Source organism: Acinonyx jubatus, chromosome B4, assembly GCF_027475565.1.
Source record: "Acinonyx jubatus isolate Ajub_Pintada_27869175 chromosome B4, VMU_Ajub_asm_v1.0, whole genome shotgun sequence".
Classification (NCBI taxonomy): domain Eukaryota; kingdom Metazoa; phylum Chordata; class Mammalia; order Carnivora; family Felidae; genus Acinonyx; species Acinonyx jubatus.
The window spans coordinates 97091435-97118389 of record NC_069387.1 but is presented as its reverse complement, the minus strand read 5'-3'; the positions used below and the strand labels follow the sequence as shown (position 1 = coordinate 97118389).

At 36.5% G+C, this 26955-nt stretch overlaps 1 protein-coding gene across 13 annotated transcripts in view; it reads left to right on the top strand.

Annotated features, from left to right (window-relative positions):
- Positions 1-22262, top strand: part of CAPS2 (calcyphosine 2) — a 57954-nt gene extending 35692 nt beyond the window's left edge. For 11 of the 13 annotated variants that reach the window (XM_053226501.1, XM_053226505.1, XM_053226504.1 and 8 more), the window contains 4 exons: positions 4085-4239; positions 6649-6768; positions 9941-10037; positions 14471-16554. In XM_053226501.1, the coding sequence (XP_053082476.1) occupies positions 4085-4239; positions 6649-6768; positions 9941-10037; positions 14471-14646 (548 nt within the window). In that variant the 3' untranslated portion in view covers positions 14647-16554. Of the gene's footprint in view, positions 1-4084; positions 4240-6648; positions 6769-9940; positions 10038-14470; positions 16555-17543; positions 18075-19050 lie in introns of those variants that run through there. The other 2 variants (XM_053226500.1, XM_053226502.1) reach the window with 2 other exon arrangements.
- Positions 22263-26955: the final 4693 nt, after the last annotated feature.

The following is a 26955-nucleotide window of genomic DNA, read 5'->3' as shown; positions in this document are numbered from 1 at the left end:
TTATTTATTTATATATATATTTTTTCATCTTTTATCCCCTCAGCCCCCCTTAAAATTTCTTGCAGGGCTGGTTTAGTGGTCACAAACTCCTTTAATTTTTGTTTGTCTGGGAACCTTTTAATCTCTCCTATTTTGAATGACAGACAGCCTTGCTGGATAAAGAATTGTTGGCTGCATATTTTTCTGATTCAGCACACTGAGTATATTCTGCCACTCCCTTCTGGCCTGCCAAGTTTCTGTGGATAGGTCTGCAGTGAACCTGATCTGTCTTCCCTTGTAGGTTAGGGACTGTTTTTCCCTTGCTGCTTTCATGATTCTCTCCTTGCCTGAGTATTTTGTGAATTTGACTATGATATGCCTTGTTGATGGTTGGTTTTTGTTGAATCTAATGGGGGTCCTCTGTGCTTCCTGGATTTTGATGTCTGTGTCTCTCCCCAGGTTAGGAAAGTTTTCCGTTACGATTTGCTCACATAACCCTTCTACCCCTATTTCTCTCTCTTCCTCTTCTGGGACCCCTATGATTCTGATGTTGTTCCTTTTAATGAGTCACTGATTTCTCTAATTCTTAAATCGTGCTCTTTTGCCTTAATCTCCCTCTTTTTTTCTGCTTTGCTATTCTCTATAAGTTTGTCCTCTATATCGCTGATTCTCTGTTCTGCCTCATCCATCCTTGCCGCCGCTGCATCCATCCATGATTGCAGCTCAGTTATCGCATTTTTAATTTCCTTCTGGCTATTTTTTACTTCTTTTATCTCTGCAGAAAGGGGATTCTAATCTATTTTCGACTCCAGCTAGTATTCTTATTATCGTGATTCTAAATTCTGGTTCAGACATCTTGCTTGTATCTATGTTGGTTAAATCCCTGGCTGTCGTTTCTTCATGCTCTTTCTTTTGGGGTGAATTCCTTCATTTTGTCATTTTAAAGGGAGAAAAGGAATTAATGAGGTAGAAAAATTGAAATAAAAAAATTGAAATTAAAAAGTATTAAAATTAAAAAATTAAAACCACACACACACAAGTAGAATAGATGATGCTAGACCCTAGGTGTGTTTTGGTCTGGGTGTTGAAAGAGGTTTTGACAGGTTAGAGAAAAAAAAAAGGGAGGGAAAAAAAAGGGAATCGTTTGAGAATTTGAAAAAATGAATACACTGAAGTATACTAAAATGAGATGATGGGGGTAAAATAGAATTTGAAAAAATATACACAAAAGTGAAGAATATAGTAGAAAAAAATTAAAGAAAAATATTTTTAATAAAAATAAAAAATGAATGAATTTTTTCATTTTCTGTATTTAAGAAAAAAATGAAAAAGACAAAAAAGGTAAAAAAAAGTCATTTGAAAATTTGAAAAAGTGAATACACTATAGTAGACTAAAATAAAATGATGGAAGTAATATAGAATTTGAAAAAATTTACATAAAAGCAAAAACAATAGTAATAAAAATTAAATAAAAATATTTTTAAAAGAAATTGAAAGTAAAAATGAAGGTTTTCTCTTTCTGCATTCAAGAAAAAGAAAAGAAACAAAAAAGAGAAAAAGAAAAAAGAAAGAAAAAAAGTAAATTGTTAGAAAATTTGAAAAGGTGAATACACTGAAGTAGACTAAAATAAAATGATGGAAGTAAAGTAGAATTTGGAAAAATTTACACAAAAGTAAAAAATATAGTAATAAAAATTAAAGAAAGATATTTTTAATAAAAATTGAAAATAAAAATCATTTTTTTCTCTTTCTGTATTCAAGAAAAAGAAAAGAATTGTAAAAGAGAAAAAGAAAAAAGAAAAAGAAAATTGAATAGATGAGCCTGCTAACAGATTGAAGTAGGACTGAAATTGCTTCCTTTTCCCCTAGAAGTCAGTCTATGTAGCTCTTTATACTCCATAAATTAAGCTGGTGGTGAGACTTGTGTTCTTGAAGAGTGAAGTTGGCCCAGTTGGGCAGGGCTCAGTGTAACAGCTCTGCTCTCCACTAGATGGCACTGCTAGCCTACTGGGGTGGATTGTTGCAGAGCTCGTAGGTGTGTATGCGCATGTGCATGCATGGAACCGGTGAAAATGGTACTACCCAGCTACCCAGTTTGCGCACTCGTCCTCAGTCTTCAGCTTTCATCCACTCCCTGCTTTTTCACTCTGTGACCAGGCCCCAGGCAGTACCTCTCTCCCAAGTTTTGTCTCAGATGTGGCTGTTTTCCCCAGCCCCTTACTTCCAAAGGACTGCAACTTTGACCCGTTCCGCCCCTCCGCGGGAGGGTCTCATTGAGCAATGGCCAAATGCCGGCTGCACCAGGAACGCCTGCCAGACCCTGCTGCTGCCGGTGCCCCGAGACTGAGGCTAGGTGCCAGCCCACCGCAGAAAAAGTTTGCGAGATAGTGTTGCAGCAGCTTTTCAGGGATTATGGAAAATCACAACACACGTCTGGCACCAGGCTTCACCCTTAATGACCTTGTTCTAGCAACAGCAAATGTGGCTGTTCTCTGGGGTCTGCTGGGACCAGGTGGCTTCAACAGTCTCTACCAAATGTCCTTCCAGCAGTGGAACCGCTTTTCCCCATGTGGCCTGAGATCCTCCTGGATCCCACTCTGCTCCTGGGGATTCGCCCTTCCCACCAGAGCACGGCCAGGTGTCGAGCTGTGGAGTTGCAGCCTTTGTGCTCCCCTTGTTTACAGTCTTAATGGAATTTAAACCCTCTCCTTTCTTCTTTCTCCCTTTTTAGTTTAGTCCCTGAGTCTGTTTCCAACTTTCCACTTTCTCTCCAGCTGCTTTTGGGGAGGGGTGCTTTTCCCATATTCTTCCCCCGCCCCAGTCTCTGTCCTCTCTCTGCCCGCAAAAGTGGTTCTCTACCTTTCACGACTTCTTGCTCCCCAAGTTCAGCTCTCTGTGCTGTGTACCTGATGAATTCTGTGGTTTAGGTTGTGCAGATTGTTGTGTTAATCCTCCAGTCAGTTTTCTATGTGTGTAGGATGGTTTAGTGTTGGTCTGGCTGTATTTCATGGACACGAGACACACAAAAAGCTTCCATGCTGTTCCACCATCCCGGTTCCTCTCCCCTAGTACTTTCTATAATTCTTATATTTGGTGTGCCTGGGTGACTCAGTTGAGCCCAGTTGGGTGTCCGACTCTTGATTTTGGCTCAGGTCATCATCCCAGGGCTGTGGGTTTGAGCCCTGCTCCAGGCTCTGTGCTGACAGTACGGAGACTGCTTGGGATTCTCCCTTTCTTTTTCTCTCTGCCCCTCCCCTGCTTGCTCGCACTCTCTCTCAAAATAAATAAATAAACATTTAAAAAAGGTGGTCTGGGATTGGTGCTTGAACTGTCCAATATTCTTCATGTTATTGTTAGTAAATTATTTTCTCTGTTCTGTCACGGTCAGTACAATATTTGTCACTGCTGAATCCAGTGACGTGTGTTCTTTATTGTGTTCAATAACTGCTCTAGTAACGTTAACTATATTTTCTTAAGTAATGATGGCACAAACTGTGTTAAATGTAATCACTGACCCACAAAGAGAATTTTAAGAGCTTGAGAATATAACGTAAACATTCCTAGAAGAAAGGGCTACTTTAAATGTGTAAGTATAAGATAACATTCCAAAGCCTTGATGCTATTTAATATGTAAATTATCCTTTGATGATTTCAAACTATTTTAGAAATGTTGAACTCATGGTTTTGGAGTGACTGGCCTGGCATCAATTTTATCATTATGGGAAAGAGGAAAGAGATTAAAGATGTGGGATCATTAGATGAAGAGGAAGCCTGGAAAGTAGAAACTAAGATTTTATTTGTAACACTTGGATTATTTTCATCCTGATAAAGTGACCCATTATTTTTGTATATTTAAAATACAGCACTCCACCACACAGTGGTGCTATAGTTCTAGTATATTTACATGTGATTTTGTATATAACACTCTACTAAAAGCATTCTGTTTTCCAAACTCTCTTGTCAGTCACACGCACCATCTAGTTGCATAAGCAAGCACATCCCTTGTATCACTTACATCACCTTTAATTCTACAAGAGAGACAATTGTAATTTGATACATTTATACATTAGACCAGTTGGTTTCCATCTCTCTTCTTCCTGAACAGATGCGCTAAAGGAACAGCTACACAAAAGAGGTGTTCGCATTTTGACTGGATTGGGGAAATACCTCCAACAACTGGACAAGGAAGGAACTGGACTTTTAGCTAAGGCAGATTTTAAGCAAGCTCTAAAAGCATTTCACTTAGAAGTGTCCGAAAACGTACGTGCTGCAATGAGTAACATAGTATTCTTAAGTGGTATTATTCATTTTTCTAGTGAGATTTTTAGTAGCTCATGTGTCTCTTTCTTTGTGCCTCATAATCAGTGTTAGCCATCAAGCGACAAGTCCTGTTGATTTTTTAAAATTTCAATATTCATTCCTCCCTCCTACATTTAACAAGAGCCTAATAAGAAGGCATTGTTCTCAGCTCCGAGAACACATACTCTGTACTCTTAAGGTCTTCATAATCAAAGGAAAAGAAATATAAATAGATTACAAAACACTTTATGTGTTAAGTGGAGAATGCTTTCAGAACACATGGGATATTTTCCAAGCCAGCTTATGGGGAAGGGGAGGGAAGATCATAGGACTCCTGCAGGAGGGTATAGCTGAGCTGTCTTTTGAAGGATGAGGAAGAACTAAACAGACAAGAGGGGAGGAGGAGTGTGGATCAGACAGCGAGACCACAAAAGGAGAAGCACATGTAAAGGCATGAAGGGGAAAGGGAGTATAGCCTGTTCTAGGAATGGCAGAAGGTCACCCTCACACCTCCTACCCTGACCAGAGCCATTACCATCCTGTTCTCTATGCTGGGGGCAATCTCCCACTAGACCTTTGCATGGCTGGATTTTCCATCATTCAGGCTTTCTCTACTGGGAGCGCTACGCTGATAGCCCTGCCTAAGGGAGTACCCCATCCGATCTCCAGTCCTCTCTATACCATTTCCTATTTTATTTTCTTCATACCACTTTGCAAGTATTCTCTGGCTTTTCTGGCAAGTAGGGTATAAGTTCCATCTGGGAAGACACCAAGGTGCTTCTGGTTTCCTGCTGTAACACCTCAAGTAGAACCTTGCATACGCAAGTGCTGAGTAAACAGGCGACGCATTAGTTTACATGGGTAGATATATGAATGGAAGGAACAGAGAAGAATGGAGAGAAATAAGCCTAGCACGGTTCTATTACATTAAAGCCTTTCATGCCATCTTAAGTTTGATTTTATTCTAATAGCGAATTTGAAACACGACTACCTCAAGGGTTTCGGATAAGGGATTCTCTTGCGTTGCTCTCTTGCTTCAAACGGTCTTGTCACAAGACGTAGTATATTTTGTGGAGGGAACACTGGAAATTGAATTTATGAGGTATAGATTCAAGTTCTGGCCTTACTACTTCAACTGTGTGATTTTGAATTGGTCTTTTAACTTTTCTAATTGACAGGTTTTGCCTGGACAATCCACAGATACTACCTCTAGTCAGAGTTGCTTTGAACCTCAGATGAGAAAATTTCATGGGAACATGCCTTATTTTTATTATTTTTTTAAGTTTATTTATTTATTTTGAGAGACAGAGAGAGTGATTGGGAGAGGGGTAGAGAGAGAGGGGGTGACAGAATCTCAAGCAGGCTCCTCGCTGCCAGCACAGAGCCAGATGTGGGACCTCAACCCACGAAACCGTGAGGTCATGACCTGCGCTGAACCATGAGTCAGATGCTTATCAGACTGAGCCACCCATCAGGTGCTCCGTCAGGCTTATTGTTAAACTTAACAGCACATTTTACAGATACTTAAAGTCAGTCGTGTACTGGGCATTATGACAGACAAATTAGGAGTAGTTGAAAAGTGGTGGGGGGCAGGGCATCTTAAGATAGAGTTTTCTTATTAGAATTTTAGTTGAAAAAATTAGGAGGAAGTGGAAGGGAATTTTTTTTGAGTACCTATTTGTGAATCACCTTGCTAGATACCCTATTTACATTCTCACTTAAAGCTAACAACTTGACTGAAACATTTAAAGTATATTTACCTTAGTTTAAGAAAACCTCATGCTGTAATTTCTTTGTTGTTAGGAATTCTGTGAATAGAATATTCTACTAAGTTGTGCATTTGCAAAGGAATAAGTGGCAATGGTAAAATGAACCAACTGACATAAGGTTTGACTCAAAATAACACCTTTCAGTGTGAGTTATGGAATAATATTGGAGCCATTCAAATCTTCTGTACTTTGAAACATGAAGACTAGAAATACTGTGAGTGGTCCTGATGCTTTTGAAGCATTACAGAACCTGAAGTGACTACATTAAACATATCCAGTGTTCAACTTCAAGTAAATGGTAAACATTTTTGTATAGAAAGGAATTGAACTGAAAATATAAATTTGTGACATTGCCACTCCTAAATGGTCCTTAACTTACAGAACTGTTTACCACAGAGTCCCTTTAAATAGCTTTCTTAGTGCCTTTGTAAGCTTTCTTAGTGCTTTTGTTTGGGTTTATATATAACTTTTTCAAAGTTTTAAATTAAGTCTGTTACCTTGTCTGGGGCTAAAGTAGTAACAAAATACTATTGAGATGAGTTTTGTTGTGGTCATATACAATTTCAAGGTGAAACAACGGTATCTGTGTGAATATTTTTAGGATTTTGAACCTGCATGGCAAATTCTGAATGGCAATGACAGTGGCAAGGTTGATTACGGAGAATTCAAACGTGCCATTATTGGTGAAATGAATGAGTACAGGAAATCATTTGTTCGAAAGGTAACTTTGTTAAGTAATCTTTAAAAAAATTTTTTTTTAACGTTTATTTATTTTTGAGACAGAGAGAGACAGAGCATGAACGGGGGAGGGTCAGAGAGAGAGGGAGACACAGAATCTGAAACAGGCTCCAGGCTCTGAGCTGTCAGCCCAGAGCCCGACGCGGGGCTCGAACTCACGGACCGCGAGATCGTGACCTGGCCGAAGTCGGACGCTTAACCGACTGCGCCACCCAGGCGCCCCTGTTAAGTAATCTTTTAAATAGTTACTTTTAATAAGGTGTTGGTCTCATTTAAAAAAAATTAATGTTTATTTGTATTTGAGAGAGAGAGAGAGAGAGAGAGAGCGCGCGCGCGCGCGTGCGCGCGCAAGCGGGGGAGGGGCAGAGAGCAAGGGAGACAGAATCTGAAGCAGGCTCCAAGCTCTGAGCTGTCAGCACAGAGCCCCGATGTGGGGCTCAAACTCTTGAACCATGAGATCATGACCTGAGTCAGACTCTCATTCAACTGAGCCACCCAGGTGCCGCAGGGCTCAGTATTTTAAAACGTCATTGAGTTACTATTGAACATATTTGTTTATGTATGTATGTATGTATGTATGTATGTATTTATGTATTTATTTATTTAGAGTGCATGCAAGCAGGGGAGGGGCAGAGAGAGAATAAGAGAGAATCCCAAGCAAATTCTGTGCTGACAGCACAGAGCCTGACTCAGGGCTCAATCCTGTGAACCATGAGATCATGACCTGAGCCTAAATCAAGAGTCAACCCTTAACTGACTAAGCTACCCAGAAGCCCCATCATTGAACTTGTTTTAAATCCCTTTACCTGTCATTTGTTTTGGGTTTAGTAAAATACAAGCAAATACATACATATACAAATCTACCAGGATAAAGCAAAATAATTTATACATATGTTTAAGAACAGATTTTATTTTATTAAAAAAATTTGTTTTAACATTTATTTAGTTTTGAGAGACAGAGAGAAACAGAGTGTGATTGGGGAGAGGCAGAGAGAGAGGGAGACACAGAATCTGAAGTAAGCTCCAGGCTCTGAGCTGTCAGCACAGAGCCCGATGCAGGGCTCGAACTCATGGACCGCATCAGATGCTTAACTGACTGAGCCACCCAGGCACCCCAGGAACAGATTTTGAAAGGAAAATAAAGTCTGAAATCAAATTTTGGTTCACAGACTACTAGTTCCATAAATTGCTGGCTCCATAAATGACTAGTTATATGACTATCTATTATTAAATATCTTTGAGCCTTAGTTTTGTCTCATAGGGTTGGTATAAGGATTAAACGTAAAATCTTAGCGTTGTGCTATTCCAGTGTCAAGGCTCAATACATGTTATCTTAAGATGATGACTGGTTTTATAATCTCTGGTTTTATAATATGTTTCTCTGGTTTTATAATATGCATGTTAGCTGTCCAAATGAAGATTAAAATGACTGTGTTAAATTGGAATTAAAAACAGGACCCCTGGGGTGCTTGGGTGGCTCAGTCGTTTATATGTCTGACTCTTGATTTCAGCTCAGGTCATGGTCCCATGGTTCATGGGATCGAGCCCCACATTGGGTTCCCTGCTTCCACTGTGGAGCCTGCTTGAGATCCTGTCTCTCTCTGCCCCTTCCCTGCTCACACACTCTCCCTTTCAAAATAAATCAAATAAATAAATAAATAAATAAATAAATAAATAAATAAATAAAACTTTAAAAAACAAAACAAAACAGAAACCCCGATTTTTATAGGAAACTATGTATTACTTAGGTTCTTGTAGCCATTTTGGGAGCATATTTTGAGCAATGTAGTTTGTTTTTCTTTTGTATATGTACCTATTAGAAAATGTAGATGTATCTAATATTGGAAACAGAGCTATTGTGTACAGAAAAGTATAAACAATTACATCAGGCATAAATCTGAAATAGAAAATATCAAAATCTTTATCTTTACTGTCTAAAAGACACAATAAAAACTTTATGTTAAATGAATTCAGCACATAATATTTATAAATGTGCATTTATTTGTACTTTACATATCCTGGTGACAGGTTTGAATATCAGGCATAGAAATTGGAGGGTTGTCTCTTTCATAAATCTTGATTCTGGGAATAGAGGACAAAAATAGAGTTATAAAGTGCTATACTAATTTGCCAGGGCTACCATAATATCCCAGACTGTGTGACTTAAATAACAGAAATTTATTATCTTGCTCTTGTGGAGGCTAGGAGTCCAAGATCAAGGTGTCAGCAGGTTTGGCCTCTCCTGAGGCCTCTCTCCTTGACTTGTGATTTGCTGTCTTCTCTTTATGTGCTCAAATCCTCAGTCTGGTTGTCTGTGTCCTAATCTCCTCTTCTTATGTGGACACCAATTATACTGGATTAGGGCCCACCCTAGTGATTTCATTTTAACTTAATTACTTCTTTAAAGGCCCCATCTCCAAATAGCAGTCACATTCTGAGGTACAGGGTGGGCTAGGGCTTCAACACATGAATTGGGTTAGGACATAGTTCAGCCCATTACAGGTGCCATATTTCTGTGAACACATTATTGTGAATAAACAAACTTGATTCCAGTTTCGACTCTTTTGCAAATGTGGGCTGTTGTTTTGAGTTGGTTTTGTGTTTTTATATACCCACTCCTCCATAAAATATTTTGTATTTTATGATACTAAAAATTGTATTGAGTTAGAGGAACAATAAAACAACTGGCATATCAAAAGGTAGTGTTAAATTTTAGGAAATAGAGTAACACAGGCCATTTAAAAAGTATTGCAATTTCTCATTGATTTTAGTGGTGAATATTTACATGTTCACTTTTTGAATCAAAGTAATTTGTCTTGGCCATTTATCAGTTTCCTGTAAATTCTAGAGCAGGAAGTTACCAGAATTGTCTTTTACTCAACTCTAAAGTGTGAGAGGAAAGCCAGTGCAACAGAGGTAAGGTTACTTTTTCAAGGTCAGGGTTCCAGGAAGTGGTAGAAATAATACTCCAGCGTAGGTTACCTAACATCTTGCTCTAATATCTTCCTGGATTCATGATGCTTCCTTCATATACCAGTTTAGTACTTTTAAACTGGCTTGTTTAGAGATCATAAATAACCTTCTTCAGAATAGGGAGTTAGATTCTCATGTCTAATGAGTTTATAGAAAAAAAAATAACATCTCTCTTTATTTAGGTCTTTATGAAACTGGATTTCAACAAAACTGGCTGTGTGCCTATTATAGACATAAGAAAATGCTATTGTGCAAAGAAGCATCCTCAAGTAATTTCAGGTAATTATTATGAGTCAAAATGCATTACATTTCTAAAATGTTAGTTAATAAAAGTAATATCTTTAAATCGTATTAACTTACAGTGTGGACTTGAGGCTATTAAGGGAGGAAATAAACAATTATTTTTTAAACCAGAAACATAAGAGTCATTTGGCCTTCCTTTAAAAATTCATAGGTCTATTGTCTTCTTATTTTTTTCTCTGATATTCATAAACTGAGATTGAACTTTTATTTCTTACTGAAGAGATGGCAAGGAATCTGAGTTGGAACAGAATAGATTTAGAGGACAGATAATTACATGTGCAAGTTCTCTGAGTTGGTTTTACTGTATCTGCTTACACTTGAAGATTTAAGGCAGAAAGTGAACGTCTTTCTCTAGGAATGGAGGTATACATGTAATGAGCATACATATGTTTGTCAAAATTTGAGCATCTAGAAAATACATGCATACATCCAGGTGGTCCCCAACTTCGGATGGTTCAACTTAACGGTATTCTGACTTCATGATAGTGTGAAAACATGAACTGTTTAGTAGAAACTACTTCAAATTTTGGATTTTGATCTTTTCCCCTGGCTAACGCCGTGCGGTAGGGTACTCTCTGCTGCTGTCGTGCGGGGGCGACAAGCTGTAGCTCCCAGTCAGCCATGCGATTGAGAGGGTCAGCAACCCACACGCTTCCAGCCATTAGCTTTCAGTACAGTATTCGGTCAATTACATGAGATATTCAACTAGATTATAAAATAGACATCAGGTGATTTTACCCAGCTGTAGGCTAATGTAAGTGTTCTGAGCACGTGTAAGGTAGGCTAGGCCAAGCTATGATGTTCAGTAGATTAGGTGAATTAAATGCATTTTCAGCTTAGGACCGTTTCAATTTACAACTGATTGGTTTATCAGACATAACTTTATCATAAGTCAAGGAACATCTGTAATTTTAGAGATGTATTGCCTACTATATTTCTTCAGACATTAATTTTTACATAACTGATTTATAAATGAATTCTTATTATAATGAAAGCATTTGGCCATAGTAACTCTCCTCTTTTCATTATACTTTCCTCTCTAGAGGTAACAGTTACTGTCATTTAATGTATATACATTTCAATCCTTACTCCATGAATTTTGTATGAATATGTATATGTACTATAAAGATCTAATACTTCTTGAAGATTTTTCTTTCTTTTTTTTTTTTAACATGAAAGGTACACTAAACACATTGCTATGTAATTTACTTTTGACACTCAAAAATACCTTTTGGAGCTCTTTCCATGTTAATCCCATTGATCCACCTTATTTTTATTTCTTGTATATTACTCTTTGTAAAAATCGATATACTACAATTTACCTACCTATCTAGTCTCCTATTGGTAGACTTAATTTCTAAACAATGAAGAAGTGAATAGGCATATTTGTGACTCCATAGGCTCATTTTCTGCTGTTTCCAGGGTGGAGGGGGTAATTTTATGACTTGGGATATCTGCATTTCAAATATTAATGGATACTTTCAAATTGCATTGTAAGATGGCTACAATGAAGGCTAAGCACATTTATGTATATTTTTTGACCACTTATAATTTATATTTTATGAATAGTTTCTTTCTAATTTATAATTTTGATCATCTACTATTAAGTACTATAGAATACTATTATTCTAGAATTTTCCTTTTTCTAATATTAAAAGAATTTCTAATAATCTGTTTCAGGTCAAAATAGTTTAATGTACTTATCAGTGACTTTAAATGAACTGCAGTTGCCATAAGAAAATTTCTAGCATTATTTAATTGGATTTAGCGTATCTTTTTCTTTAAACCTTTGTCATTCTCTGCTTTTCTCCTTTAATTAGTCTTACTAAATATAAGAACAAGATAGTTTACTTATTTCAGAATTAGGTGATTTCAACACCCTATATTGTGTTTCTCTTTATTTTCTCCCCTCTAATAATCTTAATTAAGTAGCTTTAGTTTTGTTAGATGTCATGGAATTGTTGGTGAGGGTTTTGTTTTTGTTTTTGGGTAAGCCTTTGTTAATTTAAGAAATTCCATACCTTGTCTTTGCATTCTCATTAAGGAAGATCTAGCCAAGGCATAAAAAGCCTTAAAAAGAGGAAAACTCATTACTGTTTTTTAAAAAAGAGAAACAAAAAACCTTTATTGTTGTCTATCATTACAAATTATAATATATTTACATACCCATCTCTGGAATATAGATTGTTTACAATTTATAATTCATTTAAATTAAGGCTTTTGTAGCACAATCTAACTGTAGAAAATACTTTTTTTACTTTGCATAAATAATTTATTAGAAAAGGCTATTTTCAGCTTTAATAGAAATAAGATATTCCAAATATATTTCTTGTGAAGATAATAGAACTTAACATTGTTCATTAAAGTACCTGATGGTCTCTAAGAGGAGAGAAAGAAGTTAGTTACAAGTGATAAAAGTTATGTATTTCCTAGGTGGGAGTACAGAGGAAGTATAAAATTCTTGAGTATTTGAAACACAAATTTAAATAAAAAATGTTGAGATGCATAGCTGGCTCCATTGGTTAAACATCTGATTCTTGATTTTGGCTCAGGTCGTGATCTCATGGTCTTGTGTTTGAGCTCTGCTTTGGGCTCTGTGCTGACAGCACAGAGCCTGCTTGGGATTCTTTCTCTCCCCCTCTCTCTGTGCCCCTCCCCTGCTCACACTCTCTCTCTCAAAATAAATAAAAACTTATAAAATTTAAAAAAATAATGTTTTTATTTAAAAAAGTGTTAAAACTCATTTATCCTAAAGTACGGATGGTAAACAAAGGAAGAAATCTCTACTGCCAACAGGTATATATGTTTTATATAGATCAGATCTTGATTAATTTTAATCCTTGACTAACATTCAATCACAAATTCAATTTATTGTTTTATATTACCATTTCTGCAGAACATACTTATTCAGTCGTTGTTCATTCAGCCTGTGTTTAAAATAAAATAATCACTTGTTCTGTATTTCTCATGCATGTTTTTAGTTTTTATTTTTAAATATTTATTTATTTTTATTTCTTTATTTTTGACAGAGAGAGAGAGAGAGAGAGAGAGAGAGAGAATGAGGGAGGGGCAGAGAGAAAGGGAGACAGAATCCCAAACAGGCTGCGTGTTGTCAGCAGAGTCTGATGGGAGTCTAGGACTCACTAGCTGTGAGATCATGACCTGAGCCGAAACTGAGTCAGATGCTCTGCCGACAGAGCCACCCAGGCGCCCCTCGCATGCATGTTTTTAAAAGACAGCAAACATTTTATCCAAAGCATTCTTTCAGTTGGAAAGGCACTTTACGATGAATTATTACCGAGTCCATTAGAGACCTCTGGTGTTTGAAAAAGATCCAACTCTTGCCTAATTTTGCCCACCTCATTAGACAAGGTGGTATTCCCATTTAAGTGTGTTATTTTGAAATGTGACATGACTTCAGAAAGATTTAGAGAGTCACATAGATTTCTCTGACCCTTTTTTGCCTTTATATATATGGGCGTCTATTTTCTTTGAGTATTACCTGACCGCCTTCTATAGCTTACTTCCATCTTATTATTACTTCCTCTTATTAAAAACTTAATGAATGTCTTTTTTCCTGTTCGGTGCTGGGATCCTGGGAATAGATCTGTGTGAGGAGGGTAGTGGCTGAGATGGTTCCTTCCCTTTAACTGACCACAATACAATCTGAGCTACTTATTTAAATAGCTTATTGTTCTCTTTATGAATGAAACAAAGCAAATGAATTAAAAGACTGAATCAGATATTTTATGTTCTCTCTTAAAATGACAAACTAAAAAATTATAATTTTTTTACATTATGTCATTCTTAATAGCATCTTCCTATAGAATGAAATTAATCATATTTAACATAACCTAGTGGAAATAACCTACTTAATTGCAGAGTTTAAAATAGGGTGATTTAATCCAGTGAAAGTTCTTCCAGCAAAGATTTTCATAGGCCTCTGAATCCTATGTTCGCAGTAATATTTTCTAGCTGCAATTATGAGTAACTGATTCATAAAATAACTAATGCCTGAATATAAGGATGTTTCTCATACGTTGCATTACTGCGTTAACAGCCTATAAATCTTGGAAATTGTTTTCTTCTTTCCTTATTTCTAATGGAAATAAAGCCGAGTCCTCTAAAATATTAAGAAATAGAAGAATGTCTACATTAGTGACTCTTATTTTGCCTATATGTATTACATTGTATCAGAGGCTTAAAAGAGGCCTCAAATGTGTACTAAACTCATCACCATTAAATTCTGATTCATGCAAGAAAATGTTTAAATAAATTGGAGGGAAGTTTGACATAAGATTTCAAATTGTGGAAGAGATTTCATAAGGTGATTAAGTATTTCTTTATCATCATCAGTCACTTTACTAGTCTTCTAAGGAGAATGTTTCACAGTCAGTACTATTTTACAGGCCATTCCACAGAGGAAGAAATCAAATTATCTTTTCTAGAAACACTAAAAGATGCCTGCAGCAAGTCTGATGAAGTGTCGTATGGTGAATTTGAAGATTACTATGAAGGTCTAAGTATAGGGATAGTAAATGATGAAGATTTTGTTAATATCTTACGTACCCCATGGGGGATTTAGTTTTTCAAAATGAATGTGTTTTCAGCACGAAGCATTTTAAAGGAGAGAATGAAGTGATTGTAAAATACAGTCAAACACTGGAATATATTTTTCTAGGACTTTTTTTTTTCCTCGAAAAGATTGAGTCTGAAAAGAGAAATCAGAAAGATAGATGAAGTTACATGTATGTTCATGTGCATGTATGAGTGTCTCTAAGTTTGTAAAGTCCTGTCATTTTGATTTATTACTTATCTTGAATAGATTTTAAAGGTCATTTTTAAGTAGGCTTCATAGGAAAGTTATGTCTTCATAAACTATATGGGAGCATGTATATAGTAACTGCGTTACACATCCATTTTTTTTTTTGCCACCTGTTCCCCAAAATATGATTGCCAACACTCTCAATCTGATAGACTGGAATTGGGTGCAAAGCCTATAAGACTTCAAATAGTTCAGCTTGTTTCAAACATGAAAATGTTAAAGGAATTAACGGATATGCAAGGGAAATTTTCCCTGTGGGGTGATTGTAGATGTTTTCCATAAGATAAATTATTAGAATGATGGAGGCTTACCCCTAAAATGCTTATGTAAACACTGACCTGTCTTGTGAATTCTTCTAAATTATGTGCTGTTTTTTGTTTTGTTTTGTTTTGTTTTTTGGTCCAGTTGAGCACAGTGTAATTATTTGAGTGATCAGCTCTGTTTGTTCTTTTATTCTATTTTTAACTGAAATCCTTCTTACCTACACAGAATTACTAGTTAGCTAGAAACAGCGTAAAATGGGAGGGGGAATGTTTTCTGAGATTTTTAAGTAAAGATCTCAAAAAGTGCATTATCACATGTATGGACCAAGGGATAATTTTCTAATTCTTAACAAAATGTGAAAGGATGTTTGTGTCCTAAAATGAATGTATGTTATTCTAAACACCTCCTTTTGTTATACTAAAACAACTGAAACATTTTCTTCTCAATAGATATTATTTAATGATTAAATATGTTGTAATTATCCTTTCTAAATTTTCCTTCACTTCTCCTCACTTCTGCTTGGAAATACAGAGAGAAGAGAAAACTCAGTTGTTTCCAAGTTCATACTTTTAAATGTTATATATTATGATAACATAAATTAGAAAAGAATGGTGTTGAGTAAAATAAGTTGTAGAATATGACTTTTGGCATATAACTTTATTCATCTATGCCATTGGCAACATTATCTATCAGTTGTGTGATGTGTGGAAACACAGTACATTCAAAGTAGTACTTTTTCGAGTAGGTACTAAAACTCGCCACTAAAATATCAGAAAGAACATTTTAGTGCTATTTTCACTAGCTAAATTCTTTATTCCTTGGAATTCACCTCCGCCATTAGGTTATTGTAATTAAAACAATATACTGGAAGACATTTTAGCAGAAATAAGTCTATAGTAAGTATAGTAACTCGATAGTAACACCATTTCTGAATCACATTCTTATTCTTAGAAAAATGTATCCAACTATAGTCATTTTAAAACCTACAAATTGTTCTCATATTAAAATGACTAATTCTGTGGGTGCTCAATATGCATGTACTGTTTTTCATTGATAATTTTTTATTCATAACAAATCTTAACATTGTTGGGTCCTCTTGTGAATATAATCACAAAATGTATTGTGTAGGCTGTCATATTGGGAAAAAAGGGAAGATTCTTCTGGGATTTAACATGTTAATGTCACATCTTACTCTTAAATAAACCATCACGCTCTTAATATAAGTACTGATATGTGTTTGTTTGCAAGAAGTTTGTCTATATAGGAGTTTAGGAATAGTTAATTTCTTATTACTTTCCACTGTTATTTCAATGTAGAGTTAAGGAATACGTATTCAATATGTTATCTGTATATTTTGTTAAATTATAATTCTTGGCCCAATAAATCATTCTGCATTTGCCTTACTGTCTGCATTGTTCTCTGATTTCAGTGTAATAAAATCTATTATTTAGTAGTCAGTCTAATAGGAGAGCTTTTAATTACATGGTTATATTTTCAAACATGGACAATATAATAACTGGCTTTTAGAATTCTTAACAGTCTTCAAGAGTCTAAAATATTTCTTGATTAACTTTAAAATATTAAATATGAAATTATATGTTATGGTGATGTTACATACATTTTATATCAAGTGTATTCCATCATTCTCTAGATCTTTAAAAGGTCTTTACTTGTTTGTGGTATAGAGCTGCTTTCCCAATAGCTATACTGTTTATTGAAGTCTATATATTCATTTTAGTGTCTCTACTCTTATTAATAAAGTTTTACAGAGTTTTTGGGAAAACTCACTTTTTTTAGGAAAAAAAAGGAGTACTGTATTTTAGTTAGGAAAGAATATACATTAGAATGCTGGAGTAACTAGAGTATAATACAGGTAAAAGTGTATGTTCCTGTTTTAAATGTTTTACTATATGAACATATGTTCTTAATGAACCAGTGACTCTGCACAGGTAAATTGACTTAGAACAATCCATAGTGTTGACACATCTATAAGACACATTTTATTAATTACTTTGAATTTCCAGTCAAAGTTGTGAGTTACTTCAGGAGAGAATTGTATACAATAGGCTGTGCTTACCACCCAGTATTTAGCATGCGTATATATGTGAGATTATGGTTTATAGTCCTTGCATAAATAAAACATGTACTGTGATAAACTGTAGTCGCCACTAAGTTGGCCAGCAAGGACAAGAATCTACAGTGAAAGTGCTTGAAAAAGTAGAAGGAACCGAACCTGTATAACAAGCCACGCAAGAGAAGAGCAAAGAGAATTCAGTGGGTTGACGGGAAGTGTTGTATCTGATAATGAGGAAAAGCTCCTGTTATAGCCTTCCATTTTTATTTTATGGTTCTACAAACTTCTAAGGAGAACATTTTTTTGGATGTCTTCACAGGATAAAGAATAAGTGCCTCATCGTGGAGCCACTGTTCATTTGATCATGACCTCATTCTGTCAGTCATGTATAATATGGTTGACCCTTAAACGACAGAGGTTAGGGATGCTGATCCCCTGTGCAGTCGAAAATCCACCTATAACTTTTGACTCCCCCAAAACTTAACTACTAATAACTTACTGTTGACCAGAACCCCTTACCGATAACATAGTCAACTGATACATATTTTGTATATTATATGTATTGTATACTGCATTATTACAGTAAAGTAAGCTAGAGAAAATAAAATGTTATTAAAATCATTTTCAGTACTGGGCCCCCTGGGTGGCTCAGTTGGTTGAGTGTCAGACTTTGGCTCAGGTCATGAGTTCGAACCCTGTGTCTGGCTAGCTGCTGTCAGGGCAGAGCCTGCTCCGGATCCTCTGTCCCCCTCTCTCTGCCCCTTCCCTGCTTGTGCTCTCTCTCTCTCTCAAAAATAAATAAACATTAAAAATATATAAACCATAAGAGACTCTTAAAAACTGAGAATAAACAGGGTTGATGGGGGGTGGGAGGGAGGGGAGGGTGGGTGATGGGTCTTGAGGAGGGCACCTGTTGGGATGAGCACTCGGTGTTGTATGGAAACCAATTTGACAATAAATTTCATATTAAAAAAATATATATATATAATAAAATTGTTTTCAGTACTGTAACCAAAAAAAAAAAAAAATCTGCGTGTAAGTGGACCTGCACAGAACAAGCCCATATTGTTCAAGGATCAACTATACTTACTGTGTAGCACTATTCTGTTCAATTGCCCAAGGCTCAATTGCCCAAGGCTCTCAGTGTAGATTTTTCTCACACTTTGTGTATCTACTTGGTCTCAAGTCCTTGGGTTTCTTACTTTTGAATCCATCCCTTTCACTATTCTCAGTGCCTATTCCTTTGCTCAAGCTCTTACCACTTTACATGTGTATTAGCCCCACATCAATTCTGCTTCCTCTCCGTTCCTACTTTAACCCATCTACACATTGCTTCTAGAGTTATCTTTCTCAAATGTACTTTATTTCCATGATTAAAGTTCTTCCATGGTATCCCACACCTTTAAGAGAAGTTCAAACTCCTCACCTTATGACAGACAACCTAAATAATCTAGTCTCCCCAAGCTGATCTCCCTCTCCACAGTTCATTCTCTTTGTTCCCCCAGCCATTCTAAGCTACTTACAGTTTTTAAACAGGATTATGAGGTTTTAATTTTTTTTAAATGTTTATTTTGAGAGGAAGAGAGAGAGAACACAACTGGGGAAGGGCAGAGAGAGGGAGAGAGAAGGAATCCAAGCAGGCTCCATACTGTCAGTAGAGCCCGACATGGGCTCGAACCCACAAACCATGAGATCATGACCTGAGCTGAAACCAAGGGTCGGATGTTTCACTGAGCCACCCAGGTGCCCCTGGATTATGAGGTTTTAAACTTCTGTGCCTTCAGTACTGCTCTGATACTTTTGTCTAACATTGTTTCTTCCATTAGCGCATCTAAATCAACTGCTACTGTTTTCTAATACTACCTCAAGAACCATCACTTCTGGAAAGCTAAAGCCAAGAAACTCTGGAGTCTGATATACTTGCCGTTCTTTGGATCCTATTGGCATTGGATAAATGAAGCATCTATCACTTCATACTATAGTTATTAGTTGGCTTATGTTGTATTGTATTGTAAACTTCTTGAGTATAAGAACCATATCTTATTTCACTTTATGACCCTGGTATCTAATGGAAAGTCTCTTGAGGTGTGGTGGATATTAAATCAAAATTTGCTAAGTGAATACATGTGTGATTTAAAGCAACAATTGTTATGGTTCTTACATTTGAACACTTTTGCATTAAAACACTGTAGCATAGGGACGCCTGGGAGGCTCAGTCTGTTGAGCGTCCGACTTCAGCTCAGGTCATGATCTCGCAGTTCGTGGGTTCGAGCCCTCCATCTGTGCTGACGGCTCAGAGCCTGGAGCCTGCTTCAGGTTTTGTGTCTCCCTGTCTGTGTCCCTCACTCTCTCTCTCTCTCAAAAAGCAAATAAACATTAAAAAAGTTAAAAAATCAAATGCCCCTAGTTCATGCTTGATATAACACAGGTATAAACTAGACACAGTGGGGCATGGAAGAACTGTGTCCTATCAGGGGAGTAATAATAATTCATCCCTCTGAAGTCATGATTTATTAAGGTATTATTGAGATGGCATTTCAGGTGTTCTATAAAAAACTGAAATGGTTAAGATTTTGGAGATTTGATTGAATAAATTATAGAAATGTATTACTGGATACACATTTTAAGATTTCTTCAACCTGTGTAAGCTAATTTGTATAGTTTTTGGATTTCTAAGCAATGCAAAGTTATTTGTAAGGGTTTGAATAAAATTATTTATCTGGTGATGAATTTTATGCAAGGAGAAAACAACCATGGTCTCTGTTGTGTTTAAGTATTCCTTTTATCAAGTTAGAATGGGATTTCTGAGTATGGCTGAAGTTTAGATACAAATGAAAAGATTCTCACCTTTGCAACTGTATGCTGAGTTTCCTGGGATTTTTAGATGATTAGAAAGCCAATATGGAACAGGTGACTGCCATTCAAGGAAATCATTATGTGTCACTTATGAAAGTTGTACACTTATCCAGTAGTTGAAGAGATTCATATAGAAAAACTTAAAAAAATATATGATGTCAAGGAAAAGTAATTTTGATGATGTATTTGGATATGACCATTACATCAAGAAAAAAACATGTACTTTAATAATATCTTAATATAAATGATGTGGAAAGGACACAACCTTTGAAGTCACTGGATATTGATTTCAAAGTTGAGCTCTGATACAAATTAGGTATGACTTTGGGAAGCTACTTAATGTCACTGAGTCTTTACTGAAGGACTCACTATATGTATAAATATGGATATACTTAAGAGATGTAGATGTGGATAGATCTCTAGGTATAGTGCTTAATACAATCTAGCAGACACATGTAACTTAGTATACATTTATTTCTTTTGTAATTTTTTGCCTGAAATAAAAAATTAATGAAGAATTTTCTTTATTTTTCTGATTAATCCCAAATGACAATCATATGAACCATTCTTTTTTTTATTTTTTAATAAAGCTTATTTATTTATTTTAAGAGAGAGAGAAAATAAGAGAGAGAGAGTGAGCAGGGGAGGGGCAGAGAGAGAGAGGGAGAGAGAATCCCAAGCAGGCTCTGCACTGTCAGCTCAGAGCCTGGCACAGGGCTCGAACTCACGAACCACAAGATCATGACCTGCAGAAATCAAGAGTCAGACACCTAACCGACTGAGCCACCCAGATGCCCCAGAATTATTCTTTAAAAGAGAGATGAATTCTCTTCTTTCATCAGAACCCATGAAGGAAAATCAAAATCTGTATTAAAGCTATCAATTCTTTTCTTATGAAGTATGTAGTAAGGTGACAGTTTGAAAGAGTGATTAGTAACAAAATTTATTGTTACTGAAATTAATTGGAAGATGAAAGATGTGGAAGATGAATTTTATATCTATAGAGATGTTAGGCAACATTCCTAACATCTTCGGCGTGTACCCTAAGGCAGTCAATTGTCTTTTGCATCCAGTCAGAGACTGTGTTTTCTACAGATAGCCGGGACAGTATCTCATCCCATAAAGTGTTCTTACCTAGTGAGCTTAACCTCACACCCAGAGGTGGGGTGTGTGTCTTCTCTAGTTGGATATGTACTTGTTACTTGATTGTAACAATAGACTGTGGCTGAAGTGATGCTGTGTGACTTCTCAGACTAGGCAAGAAAAAGCCACAAAGTGTCTTCACTGCTTGTTGCAAGATTTGGCCACCAAGTAAGAAGTCAGACTCTATGAGACTGCCGGATTGGAGCCGTTGTATGAGGTACTCTGGTCTCCCAGCTGATAGTATCAATTGTCTACCATGTGCGTGAGTCATCTTGGGTTGATTGCAGCCCCAACCAACCTCTCACCATATTCACTTGACAGACCCCAAGTGAGAACCACCTAGATGAGCTTTTCTATATTCTGTTTATTTTTAATTTCAGGTTTATTGAAGTATAATTGACCCATAACTCTGTGAGCAAAATAAAATGTTTGCTTTAGGCTGCTAAGTTCTGGGGTTATTTTTTGTACAAAAATAGTAAGCACAACAAATCCTTAATTAGAATTTGAATAAAACAAAGGTATTAAAAACATTTTGTTAACTAATCAGGGATTTAATTAATATGGCCCATGGTTTCTAAAATTCTTTTGAGACATTAAAGAAGAAAATAGGCATGATACATCTATATGAATGAGTGATACATAGAATCCAAAGTTATACTTTATTAAAGGTAAATGAAATTGAACTATAATATAAAGTCATAGCTTTGCAGAACATATTTTACCTCTGCAACAGTTACTCATTATATTATATTAGTTCTGGCAATTAGTGAGTTTATCACTGTCTTAGATTAAGTATCATATAATTCTCTTGATGAAAAAAATTTGTCCATTTCCCCTGTTTCACCAATGACTCTAATAAATATGGCAAGATAATTTGTAGAGAGAATAATTTATGTTTGGTTCTTATTGCTATAAGATGCAGAAAAAATTCAGATCCTGAGTTGAGTTCTTATCATTTCTGCTTCCAACTCTGGGACAGTAAAAACAAAAGCTTGCCTGTTTTCTTAGAATGAGGCTCAAGGGATCATTTATTCTCACCTATCTTTGAGTAGTGTGTGTGTGTGTGTGTGTGTGTGTGTGTGTGTGTGTTAAAAGGGAGTTTGTTTAAGTAGACTACAACTGTAATGGATATAGGCCCACCTGAAGCGGAAAAAGGGACTTTTGAGAGCTTCTAGTGAGACAGAGAAGCGAGGGGTATTGCTTAGACCCTGGTAGTCCAAAGTAGAATAAGGTCTGCTTTCTGTCCTCAAGAAGCTTTATAGGTTCCAGAAACTGCAGATGAAGAAGCCAGTGACTGCTAAGTGTGATAAGTGATTGGCAGCATGGACAGATATGGAAATTATATTCTAGATGAGTGTGTGTGTGTGTGTGTGTGTGCATGCAGATCTGTATTTGCACATAAGCTAGAAAAATAAGGGAAGAGACAGGAAAGATGACACTTGCGTAAGTTTGTAATGGAGTTACTTCCCTAAGACAACGAAGGCTGGAAGGCAGATGTAGGGTAAGATTTTGATGCACTTCCTACTTACGTTTCCTTTCATATTTCAGTGTCATTCAGAAGGTATCATTCTAGTTCTGAAATTTCTTATAAACAATTCAAAACACACTTTCAGGTTTCACCTGTAATGCCAGAAATTTTAGAACTCCTTTTACTCACCATAGCACCATTTATCCTCTGTACCACTTTGCCACTCACGTTCGTTTATATCAACCATTACCTGCATTGAGAGGGCAATTGCCACTTTTAATTGTTCATCACTATATTCCCATAGTCTAGTATAGCCTCCGGCTTTGCATCTGATGCATAAATACACAATAAATATCTGTCAGCTGACATAAATCCATAAAATTCTATCTGCCTCAGCAATCCCAATATTTTTGGATCATTAGTATATCAGATGTTTTATGCTTTTTATGTTTTTCTTTCTCTCCTGTCACATTCTTTAGGACTGCTATATGAAAAACTGATATTTTTTTAAAGTGCAATTTTGTTCCAGAAATTATTGGAGTTATTTACAATCCACGCCAACTTCTTTCCTTCAGGGTGTTTGTATTCACCCCTTTAAGTGGCCGTTCTCTAATCTCCCCATTATTTACACATCACTAAAATAAGTAATTTGTAAGACATCTGAAGATGTTACTTCGAATTTTCCTGCAATCCTTTGTTAGTAGTGTTCTAAGTACCACACTCTATTGTTCTCTGAAGAAAGATGTATGAGTGGAAGGGATGTTGGAAATTGGCATCTCTTAGAATAGGAGTGTACCAGTCTCGGATCACACACTTCCTCTTTCAGACTCTGACGGTGTCACCCCACTGTCTGATAGTCTGAAGCACTCTTGACTTTGGTTTCCTGATAGTAAGCTGTTTACTGCTTTTGGAGTTCAGAGAATTCTTTACTTACTTTTTCTTGAAATTTAAGCCTATTTTAGGACATATCACAGTATTCAGCTTGCTCATCTGATACTGGGCATATTTTCTGATTTTTCATTTATCTTTGTATTTTTTTTAATTTCAGAATTTTTATGTTGAATATTTATATTCAATTTTTATATTTTATATGTTGATTACCAATTTTGCTGTATTATTCAGGTGTTGTTTTCATATATTTTAAAGTTAAATTTCAGTGGTGTAATATCCATGTCTATATTCTCTTATATTAAATTAATGTGATTCCCCATTTTTTTTGAATCTCTATCTTCTGTCTTATAAATGGCATATTTATACATCATTATATCCTAAACATCTTTTTTTTTTCTTAATGGAGCGAGATTAATGTCTCCCCATTTTCCTCTGTTACCTTGCAAGCTCCCCCCACCCCCAACCTCCAGGTAGGACCCAGCAATTATATTTCCTGAGACATCTGTTCCTCAGAACTCAGTAAGAAGAAGTTTTCTTATAGAAAAACAGAAAAAAAAGAATAGGTGATATGCGTGTATGTGTGTTTGCACATACACACACCCCAGAAACAATTATTTTGTACAGTCCCTGTTTCACTATTATTTTCCAATTAGATGATTGAATTCTCACTTCTGCATTAAAAGTCTCACTGGTGTTCCTTATGGTTGGCTAATTCTGAAGCTAGAGATAGACTCTAATCTTAATTGAAAGTATTTAGCCTAATTGCTTTTTACCCTTAAGCAAGTCTGTAGATCTTCTCCTTTGTTTTTTCCTTCAACAAATACACATTGAGTACTTTCTATATGTCAGGTGCTGAGCCAAGCACTAGAGAATGCAAACATGAATGACAGACTCATTACGTTCATGTGACTCTTTGTCTAATGTGGGAAACAGTCATATTGTAAAAAGGTAAGCTGGGCGCCTGGGTGGCTCAGTCAGTTAAGCGACCAACTTGAGTCGTGATCTTGCAGTCTGGGGGTTCAAGACCCGCCTTGGGCTCTGTGTGGACAGCTCAGAGCCCGGAGAATGCTTCAGATTCTGTGTCTCCCTCTCTCTCTGCCCCTTCCTGGCTCACTCTCTGTTTCTCAAAACCGAACAAACATTGAAAAAAAAGATAAGCCAAATTATAAAATATAAACAACTATGGAAGTCCCAGCAATGTGATGGTGGTGGCTAATCAGAGGAAAATGCTCATGGAGTTAGCTAGTGGATATCAGAGACAAAGATGGGAGAAGTGTGGAGGAGAGAGGCATTCTAGACTCACTGAGCATGAGCAAATGTTCAGAAGTAAGAGACAGCATAGTATGTGCTGTGCTCTGTGCATGTGTGTTTCTGTGCTCTTGTGAGTGCATGCACGTGTATGCTCGTGTACTGCTTTGTCTCTGCTGGAATTTGACTAGTCCTATAAGGAATGGCAGAAACCCAGAGGTATTGGTAGGAGCAGGTGCTGGGAGCCTTGTATGCCATGAGAAGGGACTTGGATTTTATTCTGAAGGTGAGCGGTCCTTAATCTATTGACAGTGTTCCCCTTTGAGAATCTGTTGACAGCCCTGGAACCCCTCCAGAACAGTGCGGAGAGACTTGAACATGTTCCTAAGTTTAAGGGCTTCCATTCAAGATGGTTTATATCTTTTGCTCCAAATGCAAGCAAATGACAAAAAATTAAATGAGCTACTCAATGAAGTTATTTTTTGTATGGATTTAAAATAAAGGATAAAATGAAAACTCTAAACAACAACAATAACACCGTGTGGGAAAAGATTGTAAAAGACAGTGTGATTGGTTAGGGGTAGAGGTAGAAATACTGTTAACGTTTGTTAAAAATTATAGTTAAGTATTCATGCCAAACTTTTAGTGGAAATCACCAGAAAGAATAAAAATGCAATCTTCAGCTTTGAAATCATCACAGAGGGGTACCTGGGTGGCTTAGTTGGTTTAGCGTCCTGATTTTGGCTCAGGACATGGTCTCCCTGTTCATGAGTTCAAGCCCTGCATCAGGCTCTGTGCTGATGGTGTGGAGCCTACTTGGGATTCTCTCTCTCTCCCTCTTGCTCTGCCCCTCCCACACACACACACACACACACACACACTGTCTCTATTTCTCTCTCCCTTCTCTCTCTCTCCCTTACAATAATAAACAAATAAACTTAAAGAAAATAAATCATCATAGAATAAAAAGGAAACATAAAAATATTTATCAAACAGAAGATAGGTAGGGAAGGAATCTATGAAAACTGTGGCTAAACAGAAACCACAAAATAAGATTTAGTAAAATCCTAATACAATATCAGTAACTGTAATAAATACAATTAGGCTAATTTCATCAGGCAGATTTTATCATATTGAATAAAAATTTTAGCCACATGCTACTTATAAGGATACCCAAATTAAATAATTAATTACCTAAATTAAAACCATATCAAAATGGATGAGGAAATATATACCATTCAAAAAATGATCAAAAGAAAGATGAAAAAGCTAAATTAATACCAGACAAAATTGAATGTAAGGCAAAACACACTTGTGAGGATAAATCAAGGGTACTACTTAAGAATAATAAGAAAAAGAAGGTAAAAGGAGATTTAAAAAACAGGAGGTACTGATGGAGTAGTAGGTCATTTGGGAGAAGATGGGGTCAAGAATACACACGGATGAACATTCAGATTTTTTTGAAAAAGGGTGGGGATGGTTGGGAATGGGTGTATTCCAACTGTTGGCCTTTCCTGGCTGTGGTTGGAAAAATGGGGCTAGACATGGGAAGTGCATTTTCACTTATGTCCAGTGGTTAGTAGCTACCCACCTATTCCACAGACACTCATCTCACTCTAAAGCTTTCCCAAGCTACTCGGCAGGTCTTGAAAGTGGTATTTCATTCATATGCTCCCATTCTACCTGCTGCATTAAACTGTGCTTGTTTTCTGAGGTTTGGGGATAAGGTCCTAATGTTAGTACTGAATCAGCTACCTACTGTCCGGAGCATGTGGTTCACGTTTTTCTTTTTGGGTTTGCTGAAAGCAAATCTCGGAACTGCAGCTACATAATAAGCAAGAGGAGGCTGATTACTCGACAAAAGATCACTGCACTTATTTTGGCAAAACTACAAAACACCAGCCAAGATGGCTCCTGCCAGTGGGGGAAGCTTTCCTCTCCTGCATTCTACACCCACTTCTTATCACCAGATAAGGGTTCTATCAGTGGTCTAGACCCCTTCTACAAAAGGCAGCCACAGAAGAGAGTTAAGAGGCTGGTACACACATATTAGAGTGAAAAATGAACGTTATGTCAGATTTAAGTCTGGGGAGAAAACAAAGCCTGTTATTTAACATGACTCCTA